This window comes from Entelurus aequoreus, linkage group LG06, assembly GCF_033978785.1.
Source record: "Entelurus aequoreus isolate RoL-2023_Sb linkage group LG06, RoL_Eaeq_v1.1, whole genome shotgun sequence".
NCBI lineage: Eukaryota > Metazoa > Chordata > Actinopteri > Syngnathiformes > Syngnathidae > Entelurus > Entelurus aequoreus.
This window is the reverse complement of record NC_084736.1, coordinates 38,575,863-38,603,528: the sequence shown is the minus strand read 5'-3', so window position 1 is coordinate 38,603,528 and position 27,666 is coordinate 38,575,863. Positions and strand designations below refer to the sequence as shown.

The window sequence follows — 27,666 nt, the reverse complement described above, 5'->3', positions numbered from 1 at the left end:
TTGATGACACAGCTTTGCAACACTTGAGATTCTAGTTTCAAGCATGTTTTACTCAATATAGGTCATAAAATCTCAGCAACAAGCTGTAATATCTTACTGGGATCATTTAGGACCAAAACCCTTAAAACAAGTAAAACACTCTAACCTAAAATCTGCTTAGAGAGAAGAATTATCTTATCAGACAGAAAATAAGCAAATATCACCCTTTTTTGAGATATTTAATCTTACTTAGATTTCAGTTTTTCCATTGTAATGAGTATATTTTTTCAGCTAGACAGAGTTGGAGATTGTAACCCTCATTTTCTACGCCAAGTACAATAATGGATATGTGATCAATACTATAAACATAACTTAGACCAGGGGTGTCCAAACTTTTTCCAGCGAGGCCCTCGCACTGAAAAATTCGAACATCCCGGGGCCATTTTGATATTTTTCATTTTCAGAACCAATACCATATATATTGTAACCATTGGGGCTCCCCTGTGAATGTTAAAGGTCCGAGGGACCCAAAAGGGTCTGAGCCATCCAAGTCTTATTTATGTATGTATTTATTGGACAGGGACAGTACAATAAACATGTCAAAGTACATAAGACTTCTAGCCACAGAATTATTTGCAACCCTCGTCCCTGGTTAGGCTTTTAAATACAAGTGAAAATCACGTAATAAAAGATTAAAACAAGTACAAAATAAAAATACATATAAAATAATTGGCCCCATTTGTCCATACTAGGGTTGTGCGGTATACTGGTACTAGTATAGTAACGCAATACTAATGAATCATATTCGGTACTACACCGCCTCTGAAATGTACCAGAGTACACACGGAGTACTTGCAAGCAGACACAGTGTGTAGACAGAAAAGGGAGAATGGACGCATTTTGGTGTAAAAAGTAAAGATAAAGGTGAAGTTATAACACTGAAACACCCTCAGGAAGAGATGCTTTAAGACATGACTAGCTTTTATAATGATCGCGAGCAATAGGAAAACTTCCAAAAAAAAAAGTGCAGTTCCCCTTTAAAAACAAGTCACTTCAGATCTATTTGTTTACATAAAGTTTGTATTTTTTTTTTAAGGTTTAATGCCCTTTTTGTCAAAGAAAACACTGTTTTTCATGGCAAAAACACAAAATATGCAATATTTTCCACCTAAAAATGTTCAAAGTGGAGTATTTGTTGTGATGTAGTGAAGAAAGGTGAATGATTCACAATCTGTTGATGGTGAACCCAAAGATGCAGAGATTAATCAATCCATATTTACTTATATAGCCCTGAATCACAAGTGTCTCAAAGGGCTGCACAAGCTGACAAGATGACAGGTGTAGCGCAGGAAAACATGACTTTAATGTAGGGCTGGGCGATATGACTAAAAAATGTATCACGATATAAGTGTTTCATATCAGTCGATATCGATAATTATTGATAAAAAAACAAAACTATTCTAAATGAAGACCAGGAGAAAAAAGGCTGAATTTAAATACTTTTATTTTAAATATAACCTTTAACTTTTAGAACGAGGTCAGCATTATGAAAAACAGTCAGATAAATGAAAATACTGGTCGATGTGCAAATATTGACATTAAATAAATGCTTAATCCAACAAAATGTGCAAAGTATTGTAATTAAGAAATTAGTAGTGTACAACTCAGGCTTTAAAGCCATATTGGTAACAATATATGCAAATAAATAACAGTCACATTAAGCAAGCAGAAACAAACATGTCTTACAGAATATTGTAAACATCGGAATAAACTTGCATCTGAACATCTGTGACAAAACAAACCTGTTACTCTCTTCAGTCATTTATGGAAAAATCAAACCAACTTCAGTATCTCCTTTTCCACGGATTCCCTGCACATTGTGTAAAGCTTAGGAATAGCTGTCTTGGAAAAGTGCTTTCGGCCAGGTAGAACATAACGGGGGTCGAGCACGTGTATGAGATTCTTGTACCCAGACTTCTCAACTATGCTGAGCGCTAGCATGTCCTTCGCTAATTGATACACCACTGCATCCGTTATTTCTTTATAACGTTTTGAATTTTTGTCGTATGGCACTGCTGCCGAGTAATACTGTCTGCGGCAACAACAGACCACCATCGAGACGACGGTGGTCTGTTGTTGTCGCTTCGGTGCTGTTCCACTTGCACCGGCTGATGAAGATGGTTGTGGCTGTTTGATACTGCTTTACTCCAGCGGGTGAGAGCGGCTCAGGTGCTAAAATAAGTTTGTCGTGTTCCCAGACTTGGTCGGGACGACGACCTTGCAAAGTTTGCAGACAGTATTACTCTGATTCGTATCGGATTTTAAAAAGTCCAAAATACTGCCAAACTGGTGACGTGACGTTTCCTTTTTTATTTACAATTTCCTCTCGTGCTGCCGCACTCATATTCCCGTTTCGTTTCACTCCTCGTCGTCAGCTAGCCGTTGTTGCTTCTTTTTTTTCCCTTTCCTGTTAGCGTTTCCCAGAATGCCTTGCGGTTCAGGCTCGGCCGTGATAGGTCGAGAGGCCAAAGCCCTTCCTCTGCCTACACCCCCCAGAATGCTGTGCGGTTCCGGCTCTGCCTTTTTTCCTATTTTTTTCTAACAGAACTCAGTGAAATTATCGAACGTTCTATCGACCCCATTTTCTATTGATATTGATCACATGTCTATCGCGATATATATTGTTATTGTTTTATCGCCCAGCCCTACTTTAATGTCAAAATGCAGGGAAAACAGGAAACAATCATCGAGCCCTGGCTGGAGGGCGAGGCATGCTTAAATAGCAGCCAGCTGATAGGAAACGGGTGTGGCCAAGCTGCCAATCAGGGACAGGTGAGGGGAAATAGCACTCAGGGAGACAAGCAGGAAATGGAACTAAAATAAGAGCCCTGACAGGATATAAACACCAACTAAGGAAACATAACAAGACGTGAATGTGACAGATCGTCACAAAACAATTCATAACAATACAGCTTTTGATTCTTTTTTTTTTTAACAATGACAGACTAAAGGTTACGGGTATACAAAAGGCCCCCTCATGATATCATACTTTCACTTTCAATACTTAAAGCTGGTATAGTTCCTAGTCTTCACTTGCACTCTGACACTGTAGTTAAGAAACATGGTATCAGCTCGTATAGTTCATAGTCTTAACTTGCACTCTGACACTGTAGTTAAGAAACATGGTATCAGCTGGTATAGTTCCTAGTCTTTACTTGCACTCTGACACTGTAGTTAAGAAACATGGTATCAGCTCGTATAGTTCATAGTCTTAACTTGCACTCTGACACTGTAGTTAAGAAACATGGTATCAGCTGGTATAGTTCCTAGTCTTTACTTGCACTCTGACACTGTAGTTAAGAAACATGGTATCAGCTGGTATAGTTCCTAGTCTTTACTTGCACTCTGACACTGTAGTTAAGAAACATGGTATCAGCTGGTATAGTTCCTAGTCTTTACTTGCACTCTGACACTGTAGTTAAGAAACATGGTATCAGCTGGTATAGTTCCTAGTCTTTACTTGCACTCTGACACTGTAGTTAAGAAACATGGTATCAGGTGGTATAGTTCCTAGTCTTTACTTGCACTGACACTGTAGTTAAGAAACATGGTATCAGCTGGTATAGTTCCTAGTCTTTACTTGCACTGACACTGTAGTTAAGAAACATGGTATCAGCTGGTATAGTTCCTAGTCTTTACTTGCACTCTGACACTGTAGTTAAGAAACATGGTATCAGCTGGTATAGTTCCTAGTCTTTACTTGCACTCTGACACTGTAGTTAAGAAACATGGTATCAGCTGGTATAGTTCCTAGTCTTTACTTGCACTCTGACACTGTAGTTAAGAAACATGGTATCAGCTGGTATAGTTCCTAGTCTTTACTTGCACTCTGACACTGTAGTTAAGAAACATGGTATCAGCTGGTATAGTTCCTAGTCTTTACTTGCACTCTGACACTGTAGTTAAGAAACATGGTATCAGCTGGTATAGTTCCTAGTCTTTACTTGCACTCTGACACTGTAGTTAAGAAACATGGTATCAGCTGGTATAGTTCCTAGTCTTTACTTGCACTCTGACACTGTAGTTAAGAAACATGGTATCAGCTGGTATAGTTCCTAGTCTTTACTTGCACTCTGACACTGTAGTTAAGAAACATGGTATCAGCTGGTATAGTTCCTAGTCTTTACTTGCACTCTGACACTGTAGTTAAGAAACATGGTATCAGCTGGTATAGTTCCTAGTCTTTACTTGCACTGACACTGTAGTTAAGAAACATGGTATCAGCTGGTATAGTTCCTAGTCTTTACTTGCACTGACACTGTAGTTAAGAAACATGGTATCAGCTGGTATAGTTCCTAGTCTTTACTTGCACTCTGACACTGTAGTTAAGAAACATGGTATCAGCTGGTATAGTTCCTAGTCTTTACTTGCACTCTGACACTGTAGTTAAGAAACATGGTATCAGCTGGTATAGTTCCTAGTCTTTACTTGCACTCTGACACTGTAGTTAAGAAACATGGTATCAGCTGGTATAGTTCCTAGTCTTTACTTGCACTCTGACACTGTAGTTAAGAAACATGGTATCAGCTGGTATAGTTCCTAGTCTTTACTTGCACTGACACTGTAGTTAAGAAACATGGTATCAGCTGGTATAGTTCCTAGTCTTTACTTGCACTGACACTGTAGTTAAGAAACATGGTATCAGCTGGTATAGTTCCTAGTCTTTACTTGCACTCTGACACTGTCTTCCATCTGGCTCCAGAATGGACGATGCCGAGGCCTGCTTCATCCTCAGCAGTCGTAACGAGGGAGACAGAACTGCTGCTGTGAGTCAAACCTCCATTTGTCAAACTCTATGATCCTCTTTCATTTCAACCACAGCTAAGCACTTTTCTGTCACACTTGACTTCTTCTTCTTCTTCTGAAAGTGTTTGGATGTTGTAATTATTCTACAACCATCCTTTGTGCATGGAAGTCAGGCCGGTCAAACTCATGTCACCACATGGCAGTTATGGCTGCCCTCAGAGGGTAACACTGAATATTTACTAATATAAAAGTATATTTGCATAGATGATTATTATGTGTTCTACCAACTGTTTGATGGGTGACTTGCTGTGAAACAGTAAGTCAAGGTGACAAGCAGATATTTATGTATTTAATAATATACAGTCGTGGTCAGAAGTGTACATACACTTGTAAAGAACATAATGTCATGGCTGTTTTGAGTTTCCAATACTTATTTTTTTGTGATAGAGTGATTGGAGCACATACTTGTTGGTCACAAAAAACGTTCATGAAGTTTGCTTCTTTTATGAATTTATTGTTATTCATCTGACCACAGAACTTTCCTCCAGAAGGTCTTATCTTTGTCCATGTGATGTCAGATGAAACAAAAAATGGAGCTGTTTGGCCACAATACCCAGCAATATGTTTGGAGGAGAAAAGGTGAGGCCTTTAATCCCAGGAACACCATCCTACCATCAATCATGGTGGTGGTAGTATTATGCTCTGGGCCTGTTTTGCTGCCAATGGAACTGGTGCTTTAAATGGGACAATGACAAATGAGGATTACCTTCAAATTCTTCAGGACAACCTAAAATCATCAGCCCGGAGGTTGGGTCTTGGGCGCAGTTGGGTGTTCCAACAGGACAATGACCCAAACACACGTCAAAAGTGGTAAAGGAATGGCTAAATCAGGCTAGAATGAAGGTTTTAGATTGGCCTTCCCAAAGTCCTGATTTAAACGTGTGGACAATGCTGAAGAAACAAGTCCATGTCAGAAAACCAACACATTTAACTGAACTGCACCAATTCTGTCAAGAGGAGTGGTCAAAATTTTAAGCAAAAGCTTGCCAGAAGCTTGTGGATGGCTACCAAAAGCACCTTATTGCAGTGAAACTTGCCAAGGGACATGTAAGCAAATATTAACATTGCTGTATGTATACTTTTGACCCAGCAGATTTGCTCACATTTTCAGTAGACCCATAATAAATTCATAAAAGAAGCAAACTTCATGAATGTTTTTTTTTGTGACCAACAAGTATGTGCTCCAATCACTCTATCACAAAAGAATAAGAGTTGTAGAAATGATTGGAAACTCAAGACAGCCATGACATTATGTTCTTTATGTCCACTTTTGACAACCACTGTATATATATACTGGATTTTCCTGACCATAGGGCGCACCGGATTATAAGGCGCATTAAAGGAGTCATATTTTTGTGATTATTTTCTAAATGTAAAAGACTTCCTTGTGGTCTACATAACATGTAATGGTGGTTCTTTGGTCAAAATGTTGCATAGATGATGTTTTACAGATCATCTTCAAAACGCTTTCTGACAGTCGCTTCAGGATGCGCCGTTTTGTGGGCGCTCTTATTTATGTGACTCCACTTTAACAGCGTCTTCTCCCCCGTCATCGTTGTTGTAGCGGTGTAGCGTGCAAGGATGGGAGTGGAAAAAGTGTCAAAAGATGGAGCTAACTGTTTTAATGACATTCAGACTTTACTTCAATCAATGATGGAGCAGCATCTCCTCATCCGTGGCTCACTAGTACAACAACAACGCCCGAAATGTGTCCCGTGAAAAACCGTCCGAGCGGAACATTCTAATAACTAAAGTTCCTTGGGTGAATAATGTAAACTCACTTTTTTTTTTTTAGCGCTTTCATGGCGAGTTTACTGACAGATATAAGTAAGAACTTTACACTACTTTATATTAGAAATGGCAACAGCCGGGGCCTTGTGTTTGACACCTGTGACGTTCAGTAAGCACCTGATGAGTACAGTAACAAGTGAAATGTCCCCACAGGATCATCAGACTATTTTGAGAGCTTGGGCCGCCAAGGACTTTGCTCCCAACTGTCCTCTCTACGTCCAGATTCTCAAACCGGAGAACAAATTCCATGTGAAATTTGCCGGTAGGTTCATCAGGTTCTCATGGAGGTTTTGGACAAAGTCTTGGGACACGTCACCTAACCCTCCAATGAGTTTGATCTCCCGTTGAAAACAGACCACGTGGTTTGTGAGGAGGAGTTCAAGTACGCCATGCTGGCCCTGAACTGTGTGTGTCCTGCCATGTCCACCCTGGTGACTCTCCTGGTCCACACCTCCAGAGGACAGTGAGTACACTTCACTTCTGGTCTTCCTGGTCTCCTGGTCCACACCTCCAGAGGACAGTGAGTACACTTCTGGTAGTCTTGGTCTCCTGGTCCACACCTCCAGAGGACAGTGAGTACACTTCACTTCTGGTCTTCTTGGTCTCCTGGTCTACACCTCCAGAGGACAGTGAGTACACTTCACTTCTGGTCTTCTGGTCCACACCTCCAGAGGACAGTGAATACACTTCTGGTCGTCTTGGTCTCCTGGTCCACACCTCCAGAGGACAGTGAGTACACTTCACTTCTGGTCTTCTTGGTCTCCTGGTCCACACCTCCAGAGGACAGTGAGTACACTTCACTTCTGGTCTTCTTGGTCTCCTGGTCCACACCTCCAGAGGACAGTGAGTACACTTCACTTCTGGTCTTCTTGGTCTACTGGTCTACACCTCCAGAGGACAGTGAGTACACTTCACTTCTGGTCTTTTTGGTCTCCTGGTCCACACCTTCCAGAGGACAGTGAGTACACTTCTGGTCTTCTTGGTCTCCATCGAGGACTGGAACTCTGTTTATTGTTGAAGTAGAGAACTACACACAATCATTATTACTCGCCAACACAGGCGGTCCAAAGTTTTCACACTGACAACTGAAAGCATTCGACGGCCATTTTGATATTTTTCATTTTTAAAACCAATATATTTTGTAACCCCAATTTTGGTGAGTGTTTAAGGTCCCGGGGACCCAAAATGGTCTCGGTCATTAAAGCGATAAAAAATAAGTCATTTATAAATATATGCTTTTACTTTCAACATATTTACAGATCAGCTTCAGATCTGAGGTTTTTTGCTTTAATATTTTAGGCCCTTTTTGTCAAAACTCCCTTTTTTACTAGGAAAAACACCAAATATGCAATATTTTTCCTCCAAAGATGTTCATAGTTGAATATTTAATTTGAAGTCATTAGACTCTTAAGAGGGTAATTAATTCATAAAAACATTGCTTTTGATTTATTATTATTTTTTAACCTCGACAGTTGAAAATAAATCAGACTAAAGGTCTCAGGATCCAAAAGGAAGAAATCATATATTCATGTTTTTTTTATTGTCTACACCTAAATATATATATTTATATATATATCAGTGGCGTGCAGTCACTAGAGGCAGGGGAGGCACGGCCTCACCTGCCATCATGGAAAGAAAAAAAAAGTAAAAAGAAAAAAAAAACATTAAATTGTTGTATGTATCCAGTGATGATACTAAAGTTATTTTCCATTTAACTTCACCAGTTTTAGATTATTTTTATTTTTATTTTCACATTTGCCGTTCAAATACTGAGAAGAGACGGTGCGGTGTCAGCAGCCAGTTGAGGCACGTCACTGCGTTGTGCCTCGCCCTCAACATGGATTGTGCGCAATGACTCGGCTAACTGCTGGCCTGCTGTGCAGTGAGACCGTATTGCTATATGAATTATATTATACATTTCCATAGTTTAGTTAGCTGAGGTATATCATGTACAGTGTATTTTGTCAACAACTGTATGTGTGTAACGTATTTTTAGTGCTGAGCGATCATAAAACTGCTGCCAAGACACACTGTGTGAGGCTCGTATCATAACCCCGCCTCCTGGTGCCGGTTAACACTCCCGCCGCAGAATGCATCGCCCGACGGGAGCGCCACACCAACCAAAGCCCACACCCAAACCCTCCACGTGCAAGACCAAATCCACCCAAAAAAAGTCACTTAACAAGAAGCCAAAAAGTGCAAAAACAACAATGCTCGCGCGGCGCGCCGGAGGAGCCGTGAACAGGGACACAACATTAGGTACACCTGCAGAATGCAGCGCGGATTTCATATTTCATTCATTCACAACGCTCCCGCATTTATAAGTAAAGGTAAGACCATAATAACGTTTTTTTAATTAAATGTGCTTTATTGTGTGCTACAGTTTGTTAGTGTAAAGTTAAAGTTAGGTTAAAGTACCAATGATTGTCACACACACACTAGGTGTGGTGACATTTGTACTCTGCATTTGACCCATCCTCTTGTTCACCCCCTGGGAGGTGAGGGGAGCAGTGGGCAGCAGCGGCACCGTGCCTGGGAATAATTTTTGGTGATTTAACCCCTAATTCCAACCCTTGATCCTGAGTGCCAAGCAGGGAAGAATGCTGGTATGAGCTTTTAAACATAACCAGTTAACTGCTGCCAATCAAACTGTGAATAAGATACTCTTTAGGGTTCATATGTTTGTAAATCTGACTGTGATGAAGTCAGTGCCTCACCTGACATGAACGTCACCGCACGCCACTGATATATATCAACTTTAGATATATCTGTTGCCATAAAGTTTTTTTCTTTTTTTATGTTTTATGACCTTTATTTTCCAAAGGAAACACTGTTTATGGCAAAAACAAAAACTATGCAATATTTTCCACAAAACATGGAATTTGGGGAAATGGAACATTTATGTGAAGTCATTAGACCCTGAAATGGGTAAATAATTTATAACAACATTGTTCATTATTATTATTTTTGAACAATGACAGTTAAAAAACTTCCGACTAAAGGTCTCAGGATCCACATAAATATAGGTCATGTATGAATATGTTTTACTTTTAACACCTAAATATTTGTAGATCAACTTCAGATCTATCCATTGCCAATATAAAGTGCTTTTTACAAATAAAATCTATTATTATAAAGTTTTTATTTTTTAGGTTGTATGACCTTTTTTCCAAAGAAAACACAAAACATGCAATAGTTTCCCCAAAACAATTTTCAAAATGGAACATTTATGTGAATAATTGGAGCATTAAACAGGTCAATAATTCATAACAACATTGCTTGTGGATCATTAGTTTTATTTTTTTTAATGAAACTAAAAGTCTCATAAGAGTGTTAAAATAAGTCATATCGATAAATATTATTTTTACTTTTAATGCTTAAATCTGTAGTTCAACAATCTATACGTCGATTATAAGTTTTTATTATGTTTTAAAGTTAAAAAAAAAGTCCCTACTTGGCAGCTTTGTGTAGTTGCAGTGTCACACTTACACTTAGTCCACAACTTTGTGTAGTTGCAGTGTGACACTTAATTAGTCCACAACTTTGTGTAGTTGCAGTGTGACACTTAATTAGTCCACAACTTTGTGTAGTTGCAGTGTGACACTTAATTAGTCCACAACTTTGTGTAGTTGCAGTGTCACACTTACACTTAGTCCACAACTTTGTGTAGTTGCAGTGTGACACTTAATTAGTCCACAACTTTGTGTAGTTGCAGTGTCACACTTACACTTAGTCCACAACTTTGTGTAGTTGCAGTGTGACACTTAATTAGTCCACAACTTTGTGTAGTTGCAGTGTCACACTTACGCTTAGTCCACAACTTTGTGTAGTTGCAGTGTGACACTTAATTAGTCCACAACTTTGTGTAGTTGCAGTGTGACACTTAATTAGTCCACAACTTTGTGTAGTTGCAGTGTCACACTTACACTTAGTCCACAACTTTGTGTAGTTGCAGTGTGACACTTAATTAGTCCACAACTTTGTGTAGTTGCAGTGTGACACTTAATTAGTCCACAACTTTGTGTAGTTGCAGTGTCACACTTACACTTAGTCCACAACTTTGTGTAGTTGCAGTGTGACACTTAGTTAGTCCACAACTTTGTGTAGTTGCAGTGTGACACTTAATTAGTCCACAACTTTGTGTAGTTGCAGTGTGACACTTAATTAGTCCACAACTTTGTGTAGTTGCAGTGTCACACTTACACTTAGTCCACAACTTTGTGTAGTTGCAGTGTGACACTTAGTTAGTCCACAACTTTGTGTAGTTGCAGTGTGACACTTAATTAGTCCACAACTTTGTGTAGTTGCAGTGTGACACTTAATTAGTCCACAACTTTGTGTAGTTGCAGTGTCACACTTACACTTAGTCCACAACTTTGTGTAGTTGCAGTGTGACACTTAATTAGTCCACAACTTTGTGTAGTTGCAGTGTCACACTTACGCTTAGTCCACAACTTTGTGTAGTTGCAGTGTGACACTTAATTAGTCCACAACTTTGTGTAGTTGCAGTGTGACACTTAATTAGTCCACAACTTTGTGTAGTTGCAGTGTCACACTTACACTTAGTCCACAACTTTGTGTAGTTGCAGTGTGACACTTAATTAGTCCACAACTTTGTGTAGTTGCAGTGTGACACTCAATTAGTCCACAACTTTGTGTAGTTGCAGTGTCACACTTACACTTAGTCCACAACTTTGTGTAGTTGCAGTGTGACACTTAGTTAGTCCACAACTTTGTGTAGTTGCAGTGTGACACTTAATTAGTCCACAACTTTGTGTAGTTGCAGTGTGACACTTAATTAGTCCACAACTTCGTGTAGTTGCAGTGTCACACTTACACTTAGTCCACAACTTTGTGTAGTTGCAGTGTGACACTTAGTTAGTCCTAAACTGTGGAATGTTCTGGCCCTTATGTCAGAATGTTGAATGTTTGAAGTCTTGTCTTAAAACTCACTTTTATTATATGCCTTTTAAATCGTCTTCTGTATCTTTTATTGTTTTATTTTATTATAATGATTCGTTTTTATTGTTTTATTCTAATTTATTGATGTATTTTATTACTTTATTCTATTATTATTACTTGTTTTTATTGTTTTATTCTATTACATTGATTTGTTTTTATTTTTATTATATTATATTGATTTGTTTTTATTGTTATATTCTATTTTGTTGATGTCTTTTATTATTTTATTCTATTATTAATTTTTGTTTTTATTGTTGTATTCTATCAAACTGATTTGTGTTTGTTTTATTCCATTATTTTGATTTGTTTGTATCTTTTTTCTGTTATATTGTTTTGTTTTTATTGTTTTATTCTATTATTGATTTGTTTTTATTGTTTGTTTCTATTATATTGATTTGTTTTTGTTTTTTTTGTATTATATTGATTTGTTTTTATTGTTTTATTCTATTATTGATTTGTTTTTATTGTTTTATTCTATTATATTGATTTGTTTTTATTTTTTTGTATTATATTGATTTGTTTTTATTGTTTTATTCTATTATTGATTTGTTTTTATTGTTTTATTCTGTTATATTGATTTTTTTTTCTATCATATTGATTTGTTTTATTGTTTCATTCTATTTTATTGATGGATTGTATTATTTTATTCTATTATTATTATTTGTTTGTTTATCATTTACTTGTTTCATTTGAAATGCTTTTAATTTTATTACTTTTATTGTTTCATTATTTACAGTTCGTGCAGCAGTTGTGTTGTTAATAGTTTTCCAGTAATAAACATTGCAACACGTTCTCATTACATTACACCTTTGCTCTTTTATTCCACTTTTTCATGGGTTTTTTTTGTAATAATTTTTTTCAATTATTTAAAAATGGTCTGTGAGCCACACTTTGCACTAACACTTAATTGCAATCAGTGGCGAATATTCTTGGCATCATGAAATAGTGTACTTACATATGCAGAGGAAATAGTGTACTTACTCATGCAGATGAAATAGTGTACTTAAACATGCAGATGAAATAGTGTACATACTCATGCAGATGAAATAGTGTACTTACTCATGCAGATGAAATAGTGTACTTAAACATGCAGATGAAATAGTGTACATACTCATGCAGATGAAATAGTGTACTTTCTCATGCAGATGAAATAGTGTACATACTCATGCAGATGAAATAGTGTACTTAAACATAGAGATTAAATAGTGTACTTACACATGCAGATGAAATAGTGTAGTTAAACATGCAGATGAAATAGTGTACTTACTAGTACAGATGAAATAGTGTACTTACTCATGCAGATGAAATAGTGTACTTACACATGCAGATGAAATAGTGTACTTACACATGCAGATGAGATAGTGTACTTACACATGCAGATGAGATACCGTAGTTTACTTACACATGCAGATGAAATAGCGTACTTACTCATGCAGATGAAATAGTGTACTTACTCATGCAGATGAAATAGTGTACTTACACATGCAGATGAAATAGTGTACTTACTCATGCAGATGAAATAGTGGTTAAACATGCAGATGAAGTAGTGTACTTACTCATGCAGATGAAATAGTGTACTTACTCATGCAGATGAAATAGTGTACTTACACATGCAGATGAGATAGTTTACTTACACATGCAGTTGAAATAGTGTACTTACACATGCAGATGAAATAGTGTACTTACACATGCAGATGAAATAGTGTACTTACTCATGCAGATGAAATAGTGTACTTACACATGCAGATGAAATAGTGTACTTACACATTCAGATGAGATAGTTTACATACACAAGCAGATGAAATAGTGTACTTACTCATGCAGATGAAATAGTGTACTTACACATGCAGGTGAAATAGTGTACATACACATGCAGATGAAATCGTGTACTTAAACATGCAGAGGAAGTCGTGTACTTAAACATGCAGATGAAATAGTGTACTTACACATGCAGATGAAATAGTGTACTTAAAACATGCAGATGAAATAGTGTACATACTCATGCAGATAAAATAGTGTACTTACTCATGCAGATGAAATAGTGTACTTACACATGCAGATGAAATAGTGTACTTACTCATGGAGATGAAATAGTGTACTTACACATGCAGATGAAATAGTGTACTTACACATTCAGATGAAATAGTGTACTTACACATGCAGATGAAATAGTGTACTTACTCATGCAGACGAAATAGTGTACTTACTCATGCAGATGAAATAGTGTACTTACACATGCAGATGAAATAGTGTACTTACTCATGCAGATGAAATAGTGTTCTTACACATGCAGATGAAATAGTGTACTTACACATGCAGATGAAATAGTGTACTTACTCATGCAGATGAGATAGTTTACTTACACATGCAGATGAAATAGTGTACTTACACATGCAGATGAGATAGTTTACTTACACATGCAGATGAAATAGTGTACTTACTCATACAGATGAGATAGTTTACTTACACATGCAGATGAAATAGTGTACTTACTCATACAGATGAAATAGTGTACTTACTCATGCAGATGAAATTGTGTACTTACTCATGCAGATGAAATAGTATACTTACACATGCAGATGAGATAGTTTACTTACACATGCAGATGAGATAGTTTACTTACACATGCAGATGAGATAGTGTACTTACACATGCAGATGAAATGCTTCTTTAGGGAAAGATTGACACATGACTTCATGTGCAGGAGTCAATGATTGACACATGACTTAATGTCAATGATAGTGAATGATTGACACATGGCTTCATGTCAATGATAGTGAATGATTGACACATGACTTCATGTCAATGATATTGAATGATTGACACATGACTTCATGTCAATGATAGTGAGTGATTGACACATGACTTCATGTCAATGATATTGAATGATTGACACATGACTTCATGTCAATGATAGTGAGTGATTGGCACATGACTTCATGTCAATGATAGTGAATGATTGACACATGACTTCATGTCAATGATAGTGAGTGATTGGCACATGACTTCATGTCAATGATAGTGAATGATTGACACATGACTTCATGTCAATGATAGTGAGTGATTGACACATGAGTTCATGTCAATGATAGTGAATGATTGACACATGACTTCATGTCAATGATAGTGAATGATTGACACATGACTTCATGTCAATGATAGTGAGTGATTGGCACATGACTTCATGTCAATGATAGTGAATGATTGACACATGACTTCATGTCAATGATAGTGAGTGATTGACACATGAGTTCATGTCAATGATAGTGAGTGATTGGCACATGACTTCATGTCAATGATAGTGAATGATTGACACATGACTTCATGTCAATGATAGTGAGTGATTGACACATGAGTTCATGTCAATGATAGTGAGTGATGGTGTGCTGTGTGGCCTGCAGGGAAGGGCAGTTGTCTCCGGAGCAATGGCAGAGAATGTACGGGCGCTGCTCGGGGAACGAGGTCTACCACATCAGACTGTGTGACAGCAAGTTCTTTGGGGAGTACGATGGAAAAAGCTTCACCTACGCCTCCTTCCACGCCCACAAGAAGTAAGCAGTGTTTTTACTTTGTTCCATCAAGACTATTTTAGTAGCGATTATACCATTGCTGCTTAACTCTAGTGCACATTTTGGCTAAGTATTGTTGGCCTAAATGAATAGTTTTCAATTAAAAAATTGATAAATTATAGAGTTTTTAGAAAAATAAATCTATTTAATCGCGATTCTTATTTGTAACGATTCTTGAACGGTTAAAAAGTTTTTAAAAATATAAACAGTATATTAAATTAATTTTTGTCTGTCTTGTCCAGCCACTTTAAATGTTGGAATAAAAAAAATCAAATTAATCGCGATTCTTATTTGTAACGATTCTTGAACGATTAAAAAAAAATGAAAAAACTTTTATTAATTTTTTTTTTTTTTTTTTTGTCAGTCTTGTCCATATATATATATATATATATATATATATATATATATATATATATATATATATATATATATATATATATATATATATATATATATATATATATATATATATATATATATATATATATATATATATATATATATATAACATTTCTTTTTGTCTTGTCCAGCCACTTTAAATGTTGGAATAAAAACAAATTCAAAAAATCTAATTAATTGGGATTCTTATTTGTAATGATTGTTGAACATTTAAAAAAATGAAAAATAAAAATGTTTATTGAAAAATATGTACATACGTGTTATATATGTATAAATATTTTCACAAAGAAATATATATGTACATATATATTTGTTTGTTTGTTTGTTTGTCTTCTCCAGCCACTTTAAATGTTGGAATAAAAAAATAAAACATATCAAGTTAATTGCGATTCTTATTTGTAACGATTCTTGAACGATTGAAAAATATTTTTAACTTTTTTTAATTAAAAATATATATATATGTATGTGTTAAATATACACATTTTTTTCACAAAGAAATATATACACATACATATATATATATATATATATATATATATATATATATATATATATATATATATATATATATATATATATATATATATATATAAATATATATATATATATATATAAATATATATATATATATATATATATATATATATATATATATATATATATATATATATATATATATATATATATATATATATATATATATATATATATATATATATATATATATATATATATGTGTATATATATAAATATTTGTCTGTCTTGTCCAGCCACTTTAAAAGTTAGAATGAAAATGAGACCAAAAACAACATAATTAGTAGATACAAACGTATCAATAACCAGTATTGATTCCCAGGTACTGGGAATTGGTACCGTATCCATTGAAATGATCCCTAATTGTGACCTATGACCTTCATACTAGCTCAGTATAGAACATATGTCCTTCATATTGACTTCCATACATGTGCGAGGTGTCACAATGAGGAGTAGCCATGCATTGACATCAATGGTGGACCGGCAGGTACGGCGTGTGTCTGATCGGCGTGAAGCGCGAGGACAACAAGAGCATCCTGTTGAACCCCGGGCCCCGTCACATCATGGCCGCCACCGACACCTGCTACTACATCAACATCACCAAGGAGGAGAACTCCGCCTTCATCTTCAAACAGGAGGAGAAGCACAACAAGAGCCTGCCCGTCTCCGGCCTCTACGACGCCCCCTCCCGCCTGCCCGTGCACAGCATCATCGCCAGCATGGGTGAGACAGGAAGTGGTCTTACTCGCTCAAAATTGTTTCCTTTGACCTGTCAAAGTTGATCAGGCCACTTGGTACAAGTGTCCATAAGTCCACTATGTTAGCATACAGTACAGCATGAAGTTAACTAATGTTAGCATACAGCATGAAGTTAACTGTTAGCATACAGCATGAAGTTAACTAATGTTAGCATACAGCATGAAGTTAACTGTTAGCCTACAGCATGAAGTTAACTAATGTTAGCATACAGCATGAAGTTAACTGTTAGCATACAGCATGAAGTTAACTAATGTTAGCGTACAGCACGTTCCACATTTTTGTTGTACACAGAAAATTAATTTTATATTACATATAAAACCAAGTCAACAGTACACAATAACTAAACAAAAACTACTATCTACTACTCATTTTTGCCGCCCTAGTCCTGTCCAGGGAATATATATATACAAACCCCGTTTCCATATGAGTTGGGAAATTGTGTTAGATGTAAATATAAACGGAATACAATGATTTGCAAATCATTTTCAACCCACATTCAGTTGAATATGCTACAAAGACAACATATTTGATGTTCAAACTGATAAACTTTTTTTTTTTTTTTGCAAATAATCATTAACTTTAGAATTTGATCCCAGCAACACGTGACAAAGAAGTTGGGAAAGGTGGCAATAAATACTGATAAAGTTGAGGAATGCTCATCAAACACTTATTTGGAACATCCCACAAGAGAACAGGTAAATTGGGAACAGGTGGGTGCCATGATTGGGTATAAAAGCAGCTTCCATGAAATGCTCAGTCATTCACAAACAAGGATGGGGCGAGGGTCACCACTTTGTCAACAAATGCGTGAGCAAGTTGTTGAACAGTTTAAGAAAAACCTTTCTCAACCAGCTATTGCAAGGAATTTAGGGATTTCACCATCTACGGTCCGTAATATCATCAAAGGGTTCAGAGAATCTGGAGAAATCACTGCACGTAAGCAGCTAAGCCCGTGACCTTCGATCCCTCAGGCTGTACTGCATCAACAAGCGACATCAGTGTGTAAAGGATATCACCACATGGGCTCAGGAACACTTCAGAAACCCACTGTCAGTAACTACAGTTGGTCGCTACATCTGTAAGTGCAAGTTAAAACTCTCCTATGCAAGGCGAAAACCGTTTATCAACAACACCCAGAAACGCCGTCGGCTTTGCTGGGCCTGAGCTCATCTAAGATGGACTGATACAAAGTGGAAAAGTGTTCTGTGGTCTGACGAGTCCACATTTCAAATTGCTTTTGGAAACTGTGGACGTCGTGTCCTCCAGACCAAATAGGAAAAGAACCATCCGGATTGTTATAGGCGCAAAGTTGAAAAGCCAGCATCTGTGATGGTATGAGGGTGTATTAGTGCCCAAGACATGGGTAACTTACACATCTGTGAAGGCACCATTAATGCTGAAAGGTACATACAGGTTTTGGAGCCACATTTGTTGCCATCCAAGCAACGTTACCATGGACGCCCCTGCTTATTTCAGCAAGACAATGCCAAACCACGTGTTACATCAACGTGGCTTCATAGTAAAACAGTGCGGGTACTAGACTGGCCTGCCTGTAGTCCAGACCTGTCTCCCATTGCAAATGTGTGGCGCATTATGAAGCCTAAAATACCACAATGGAGACCCCCGGACTGTTGAACAACTTAAGCTGTACATCAAGCAAGAATGGGAAAGAATTCCACCTGAGAAGCTTAAAAAATGTGTCTCCTCAGTTCCCAAACGTTTACTGAGTGTTGTTAAAAGGAAAGGCCATGTAACACAGTGGTGAACATGCCCTTTCCCAACTACTTTGGCACGTGTTGCAGCCATGAAATTCTAAGTTAATTATTATTTGCAAAAAATAAATAAAGTTTATTAGTTAGAAACATCAAATATCTTGTCTTTGTAGTGCATTCAATTGAATATGGGTTGAAAAGGATTTGAAAATCATTGTATTCCGTTTATATTTACATCTAACACAATTTCCCAACTCATAGAGAAACAGAGTTTGTATATATATATATATATATATATATATATATATATATATATATATATTAGTATATATAGTATAAAGGAGTTTGCCCAATCAGTCTACATGTGCTTTGTATATTTATATATATATATATATATATATATATATATATATATATATATATATATATATATATATATATATATATATATATATATATATATATATATATATATATATATATATATATACACATTTGTGTGTGTGTGTGTGTGTGAGTGTGAGTGTGTGTGTATTTATAGGATTTTTGCTTGTTTTCTGCCCTCTTTGTCAAAGAAAATATTTTCTTTCCTTTGGTTTTTGCCCTCAGTTATCACAGGAATCTATATTTTTTAGCATTGATATGTATGTATATGTATATATGTATACACATATACACACATAGATTTAGGTTGTTTTATGCTTTTTGTCCTCACAGTCGTGTCCAGAGATTTTATTTCTATATACATATTAGTTGGCAGACCCGTCAGCGATCCTTTTTCTGTCTCCCTGTAATGTTTGTCTGATCTTGAATGGGATTGTGCTGAAAATCTCAATCTCTGATGCTCCTCCGTGTGGCGTCCAGGTACCGTGGCCATCGACCTCCAGAACCCCGATCCTCCGGAGGAAACCAGCAAGCTGACCTTGCCCACGGAGAATGGTGCCGGCAGCCGCAGGCCGAGCATCGCGCCAGTCCTGGAGATCGCCGACTCCTCCGCCATCCTCCCCTGTGACCTCCTCAGCGACCAGTCCGAGGACGAGACCAACCAATCGGACGAGGAGGGCTCGGTGGGCTCAGAGTAAGTGATGTCTGTGTGAGATGTTTCTAAATGTCTGAACACGCCTCACCCTGATGGCTCCTCCCAGGGATGGATGCCGCCTATTTTGGATGTGGAAGGAAGTTATGACAGTTAAAATGTGATTATGGCTACCCTAGTCAGACGTACTGTGCTTCAACATACGGGTATTATTAATGGATGCCGCCTATTTTGTAAGGTGAGATAGACGAGCTTGGCGTGTAATCAGTGCGTCATGATGATGAAGGGGGGCGTACTTGACAATGATGAAGATGACATGTAGCGGAAGTCAGCACTTTCCATCGTGTGTGCAGCTCACCACTCTCTCTCAGTGGTAATTCCTCCACTGACCCGACACTCAGACGTCACCACCAACACTCGTCTTGCTCAACTAACATCCTCGTTCAACATTAGCTACACCTGCTCTCTTTGGAACGCAGCGTACAGCGGAACCTACATGTACCAGCTTAATTTGTTCTTGAACAGGGTTTGTAAATCGAAACGTTCGTATCGTGAAGCAATACCATCAAAAATCTCAGGAAGATCAGTTGATGTGGAAGGAAGTTATGACCGTTAAAATGTGAGTACGTCTACCATAGTCAGACGTACTGTGCTTCAACATACGGGTATTATTATAGTGTGTGTATAAGGACCCCAAAAAACAACTTTTCTTTCGTATTGGTACCTGCTGATGTGTATTTGGGATCTGCATTAGTCCCGAAAATGTAATCTAATATAAAGCCGTATTCAGCAACGTAACATTCAGGACACAAACATTAGCTACGTTAGCGTAGCTAATGTATATATTTGTACCATGAATTGATTAACGTGGACCCCGACTTAAACAAGTTGAAAAACTTATTCGGGTGTTACCATTTAGTGGTCAATTGTACGGAATATGTACTGTACTGTGCAATCTACTAATAAAAGTTTCAATCAATCGATGAATCTACGTTAGCGTAGCTTTGATGAAGACAGTGCTAACTTTACACTCACTGTATTCAGCAACGTAACATTAAGGACACAAATATTAGCTACATTAGCGTAGCCTCGACAAAGATAAATAATGATAAATGGGTTATACTTGTATAGCGCTTTTCTACCTTCAAGGTACTCAAAGCGCTTTGACAGTATTTCCACATTTACCCATTCACACACACATGTACACACTGATGGCGGGAGCTGCCATGCAAGGCGCTAACCAGCAGCCATCAGAGGCAAAGGGTGAAGTGTCTTGCCCAAGGACACCACGGACGTGACTAGGAAGGTAGAAGTTGGGAGTTGAACCCCAGTAACCAGCAACACTCCGATTGCTGGCACAGCCACTCTATCAACTTCGTCACTGTATTCAGCAACGTAACATTAAGGACACAAACATTAGCTACATTAGCGTAGCCTCGATGAAGACAGCGCTAACGTTACACTCACATTTTACCAGGCTCTTATGCTACTTGAGTCAATTTGCTAATAACGTTCATGTTTGTAGCTGACTGACAGATAGTTGGCCTTATTTTCAGATTCGTAGCGAATCCTGTTTATATATTTATTTATTTTTTTAAACCCAGGCCTCCCAATGTGTACATAGCACTGGACATGCTCATAGAGCAGAATTTTTTGTCAACACAACACTTCAAACCTCTATGTATCAAAAGTGAAGCATGAAAAAAGGAAGATTATAGATTTTTCTTACCTTTGATGGTAATTGTCAGGCTCTTATGATTCTTCACAGCGTTTAATAGCTCATGATTGGGTCCAAAGAGTGTACCATGCTCATTTAGGGGCCCGCCATGACAGTAAATGACAATCAAACAGTGTTCCCTGATTATTTATTGAGTCCAACACTGTCCCATTGGTGCCTCTCTTAGGCACTTGCCTGAAAGTACCACAGTGCCACCGTGTGGTGACCAGCTAGTGGTGCATTGAACAAGTCAGACTATGTAAATCTAGTCCTCCCTTGTTTATCGCTGTTAATTGGTTCCGGGCCAAACAGTGCTGAATTAATTTCTGCCTAGGAGGGATTATTCATTTTATATCAATTATTTTCATAGCTTTGATCATAGAACACTTGTTGACAACCCTCTATATTTAAACATTGTCAGGGCCCTCGAGACATGAAATAACATCCACAAAGTCACCTTTACTTAGGTTAGGTGAGGTTACTTTATTAGTACCCAAAGGTAAAATTGTTTTGCAGTCAGCAATATCAAAAAATCCATCGAAACAGAGAGAGAAAGTAAGATCTTAGTTATACAATACAAAGACTGAGCACATACCACAAACATTGTCAAGATCACAAAATAGTACTCATAGTTCCCCATCCATCCATCCATTTTCTACCGCTTGTCCCTTTAGGGGTTGTGGGGGGTGCTGAAGCGTATCTCAGCTGCATTCAGGCGGAAGGCGGGGTACAATAAAATCCCAATCAGATAAGATTTTATTTTTATTTTTATTTGTTTCACAAGTCACTTCCTGTTTTGGAGTTTGCGCGTGACTGGCTGGCTGTTTTCAACGTGGGCCTGTCGAGTTTGGCGATCGCCTTGTGCCAAGCCAGCACATCTTTTGTACTTTTTTGGCTTCGCAGCTTGTGTCGATCGGCGCTGCGGGCTGGCACACCGAAGCCGGCTAGCATTAGCAGCCTGAGATACGGAGGTGGGATTTTTTTTCTTCTGTTGCTGGATGCGTCGGCAGATAGACCATCGTAATGCCTGCACCGAGGAAAAGCCCCACATCGGAGGAGTTCGAAGAGTTGAGGCTCACACTCCACTCCCTATGCGGCGATGTGACTGCGGTAAGAGAGCAGCAGGGGCAGCTCTTGGGTCTGCTGGAGGAGGTCAAACAACTACGCCTCCAGAACGTGGAAAAAGGCCGGCGCATTGTGGACCTAGAGTGGCGAGTGGATGAGCTGGAGCAATACTCCCGCATGAATGATGTGGTCATCACCGGGATCAAGATCAAACTGCGCTCTTACGCGCGTGTGGTGGCCGCGGACAACGGGGAGCCCAGCGTGCAGAAGATACAGTCGGTGGAGCAGCAGGTGGCTTCCTATCTCCAGAGCAGGGCAATAGAGATGGACCTGGAGCACATCGAGGCTTGTCACCCACTGCCCATGAGGAACCAGAGACCACCAGCTGTCATCATGAGATTCGCAAACAGAAAAAAGAAAACCGCACTATTAAGGCAAGGACGCAAACTCAAAGGTACAGATGTTTTCATAAATGAACATTTGACCAGGAAAAATGCTGACATCGCAAGGATCGCACGACAACTTAAAAGGCAAAGCAAGATTCGACAAACCTGGGTAACGAACTGTAAGATCTTCATCAAACTAAATGGGACGCCGGAGGAAGCAAAAGACTTGGTGATAAGGAACATAGAAGATTTCTTAATTTTTTAATTTTTTTATATTTATTTTTTTATTTCAGGCAATAACATAAAAAAGTACAAAGTTGAGAACACATAATAATATAAATTAATATAGTGCAAAAGGTAATGTATAGAATGTAATTCATGATTGTCCAGTTTTGCCTGAAAGGGAGTGGGAAGAAGATAATCTATAAAATCTTGATAAGTATTGACATTGATGCAGTACTTGGTATCAATGTAGCTTTGTGACCTTTCCATCATCTCAATGCTACCCACACCAAGAACAGACCACACCAAGTATTGATATGGACATGTTACAGAAGATCCTACAACATCAACAAAAAGAACTGGACATTTGTGAGTATTAAGAGCACGTCACAACAGAGATAGACCCTGATAATAATTTTTTCTCTGCGATTGTAAAAAACTAATTATTTTACCTGTGAACAATATGAAAACAGTGTAAAATCAGAAGATACTCTATCAATTATACATTCCAATAGTCGAAGCATGTACACTAACTTTGAGGCTATCAAGGATTACTTGAAAGAATTTAGTCATCCATTTACCATTATTGCAATCACTGAAACCTGGTTCAACAATGATAAAGGTATTGATTTTAGTCTGAATGACTATGAATTAAGATACATAAACAGAATAAATAAAATAGGAGGAGGGGTCGCATTGTACATTAATAAATATGTTACATTTAAAGTTTTAACAAACATGACCATAGCAGTCAATGGATTATTTGAATGTTTAACAGTGCAAATCCTAAAGGACAAAAAGACAAATATCTTCATGAGTTGTGTATATCGGGTACCTGGTTCAAGCATAGAAACTTTCAATGAGTGGATGGGTAAACTATTTTCCTCTGTGAACCATAAAACCATATTTATCTGTGGTGATTTTAACATTGATTTGTTAAACTCAACCAAGCAAAAACATGTTGATGACTTCATTGACACAATGTACAGCTTGTCTCTATATCCAACCATAACCAAACCAAGCAGAATAACAACACATAGTGCCACAATCATCGACAACATTTTTACTAACATTATGGGAAATCAAGTCACCAGTGGCCTATTTATATGTGATATCACTGACCATTTACCTGTCTTTACTTTATACGACTGTCATCTCAAGAAAACCAAAGACACAATGGCAAAAATCTCTAAACGAATAACAACTGAGGAAACAATCTGTGCCCTAAACAATAGTTTAGCAGTTCAAGATTGGACTTCAGTTTACAGAGAACCAAATGTGGACAGTGCTTATTGTAAGTTTTTAGACATCTTTACTTCCCTGAAAAGGCAGCTGATAGTCAAGTGCAGCAAGAACAGAGGCGGAGGACAGGTCATGTTTGAGGTCACTGTTCGCTTTTGCAATAGTACTTTGATATTTTACAACACCTAGTGAACACCTGTATGAAGTTGCCCACTTTATTATTGCAAATATCAAAATAACACTGCAATACGTTTGTGCTGTGAACATTTATGTTTCTACCGTTGAGGTTTTTAAGTTATTTTAAAATACATGTTCTGACTAGTAATGTCATCCAGCCCCACCATCACACACACTTTGTCAAAATCTCCCCAAACGTTTGTGATACACAATGTTTTTGTCTTATGATTATTGTATTTAGGTTAGGGGCTAGGTGTAAATATTAACACATTAGCTTAAACAATAATTTTGGACCCAAAAAATATTCAGCACAAACAATTGGGACAAGTTTGGGAAGATTTTGAGGCGGTGGGGGGGCTGGATGACATCACCAGTCAGAAAATCTATTTTGGAATAACAACAAACTTAACAACACAAACACTTTTTTTTTTTTTTTTTTACAGCACAAACCAATGGCAGTGTTGTTTTAATATTTGCAATGGTAAGGGGTTTGTGCGATAAACTTAAGCCAGGTGTCATACAAGGCATATGTTCAGCTTATTTGTTTACATTTTAGCTGTCCAAACAAGTATATGTTAAAAGACAGTTTGACAAGAATATAAAATGTGCCGTCAAAATAAGTGTAAACATCCATCCATTTTCTATCGCTTGTCCCTTTTTTGGGGTCACGGGAGTTGCTGGAGCCTATCTCAGCTGCATTCGGGCATGAGGCAGCGTACACCCTGTTCAAGTCGCCACCTCATCACCAGGGGCGCCGAAAAGGGGCGGTAAAGGAGACGGATTCTAGGGGCCCATGATGGAGGGGGGCCCAGAGAGGCCCCTAATGATGATGAAATTATAATACAGGGGGCCCTGTAAAGATTCTTTTTATGGGGCCCAAAATCCCTAGCGGCGCCCCTGCTCATCACAGGGCCAACACAGATAGACAACATTTACATTCACATTCACACACTAGGGCCAATTTAGTGTTGCCAATCAACTTATCTCCAGGTGCATGTCTTTGGAGGTGGGAGGAGCTTATCCCCAGGTGCATGTCTTTGGAGGTGGGAGGCAGCCGCAGTACCTGGAGGGAACCCATGCAGTCACGGGGAGAACATGCAAACTCCACACAGAAAAGATCCCGAGCCCGGGACTGAACCCAGGACTACCGTATTTTTCGGAGTATAAGTCGCTCCGGAGTATAAGTCGCACCGGCCGAAAATGCCTAATAAAGAAGGAAAAAAAACATATATAAGTCACACTGGAGTATAAGTCGCATTTTTGGGGGGAATATATTTGATAAAAGCCAACACCAAGAATAGACATTTGAAAGGCAATTTAAAATGTCTAAAGAATAGTGAACAACAGGCTGAATAAGTGTACGTTATATGAGGCATAAATAACCAACTGGTATGTTAACGTAACATATTATGGTAAGAGTCATTCAAATAACTATAACATATAGAACATGCTATACGTTTACCAAACAATCTGTCACTCCTAATCACTAAATCCCATGAAATCTTATAAGTCTAGTCTCTTACGTGAATGACATAAATAATATTATTTGATATTTTACGCTAATGTGTTAATCATTTCACACATAAGTTGCTCCTGAGTATAAGTCGCACCCCCGGCCAAACTATGAAAAAAACTGCGATTTATAATCCGAAAAATACGGTACTACATGTGTCTGGGCCGGTACGCTGTTTGTATGGTGGAAAAGCGGACGCGTCGACAGGTTGTAGAGGACGCTAAAGGCAGTGCTATGACGGCACGCCCTTAATATTGTTGTCCGGGTGAAAATCGGGAGAAATTCGGTAGAATGGTTGCCCTGGGAGATTTTCGGGAGGGGCACTAAAGTGTTATTTTGATATTTGCAATAATAAAGTGGGCACCTTCATACAGGTCTGTATAACAGGTTCCTTATTTATTTATTTTTTACAAAATGTTTAAATAAAATGTTAATTAGCAGAATACACTGCACAAGTGAAGAAAACATTTTAACAAACCTTATATATCCTATATTGTTCACTGAATTAAGTGCAGATTTGAAGTGAAAATGTCTATTCCATAGTTGCCATCATTTTCAAGTGGGTTCACTTGTTGAAAAATGTTAATTGTTGTCTCATTAATGTTTACATCTATGTCTGGAATTACACACCGACAAGTATTGAAAGTATATGAATAATAAGACATAAGGAACCTTTCTGAACCAAAAAGGGTTGTTTTCAACACACTGTTGAAAATAATATTCACAATGTTTCTATGTGAAATTTATTGAATATACCAATTAATATATTTGTGTGCAGAGAAGTTCCATGAATCCAGAGGTTGTTTATTCCCTCCTTGTTGAAATGGTCATGCAGCTGTGTGGTGACTCTGAAATAAGAATGTAATAATCAGATCACATTAAAACAGCTTAAGACAATATAAGTCATACGGGAGAATGCATTTTTAGACAATATGATTTGCCTGAGCGGCTAGGGGACACCAAAAAATGGATTAGAAAAGACAGATTGAAAAAAAATTATACAAAATTTTAAAAAATTCCAGCGGGCCGGATGTTGGACTTTAGCGGACCAAAACCGGTAGTTTGGGGAACCCTTATCTAGTCGATAGAAAAGCGCTAAATAAATGTAATCCATTATCATTAGTATTTGATCAGCTACTGACGTGACTCACATTTCGACATGTTACCATTGTAGCTCACTACAATGCCATGTTGTCTTACATTTCGTGGGATTCAACAATCAATTAGAAATAAATAATGTCTAATTACCTTTTCCTCCTCTTGCCCCAATGTCCATGAGGTGAAATGTTGCATGTGTGCGGTGCAAACTGGCAAGGTTACATTTGCTCCAGGCTGCTTGGCTGTCGGGAGGAGAAAGGCACCGCTGTGTGGCCGCTCAGGTGCTGCGTCCTGCGGCAGCGCGACCCTTCTTCTTCTTCTTCTATGGAGTTTATTGGCGGTTGGCAAACCAACAAAGGTGCATTACCGCCACCTACTGGACTGGAGTGTGGGACTGTAAATTGGGATTCAAAATAAATACAAATAATAATTAACAAAATAAATAATAAGAAAAATAAAGAAAATAAAAAAAATAAAATAAAGAAATAAAGAAACAAAACAACTAAATAGGGAACTTAAATCCTCTCCATTAGGCCTGTGTCTATCAGATATGCCATAAGATGCTTGAGCATAGCTTCTGCCTCTGCTCCTAGCAGGTTCCCAACACTTAATATCATCCTGGATTCCTCTGCCGCTGCT

At 37.8% G+C, this 27,666-nt stretch overlaps 1 protein-coding gene across 6 annotated transcripts in view; it reads left to right on the top strand.

Annotated features, from left to right (window-relative positions):
- Nucleotides 1–27,666, top strand: part of kcnt1b (potassium sodium-activated channel subfamily T member 1b) — a 306,811-nt gene that overhangs the window by 231,392 nt on the left and 47,753 nt on the right. For all 6 annotated transcript variants that reach the window (XM_062050715.1, XM_062050714.1, XM_062050713.1 and 3 more), the window contains 6 exons: nt 4,742–4,805; nt 6,790–6,898; nt 6,991–7,099; nt 15,000–15,149; nt 16,588–16,823; nt 19,436–19,649. In XM_062050715.1, coding sequence (XP_061906699.1) covers nt 4,742–4,805; nt 6,790–6,898; nt 6,991–7,099; nt 15,000–15,149; nt 16,588–16,823; nt 19,436–19,649 — 882 coding nt within the window. The remainder of the gene's footprint in view (nt 1–4,741; nt 4,806–6,789; nt 6,899–6,990; nt 7,100–14,999; nt 15,150–16,587; nt 16,824–19,435; nt 19,650–27,666) is intronic.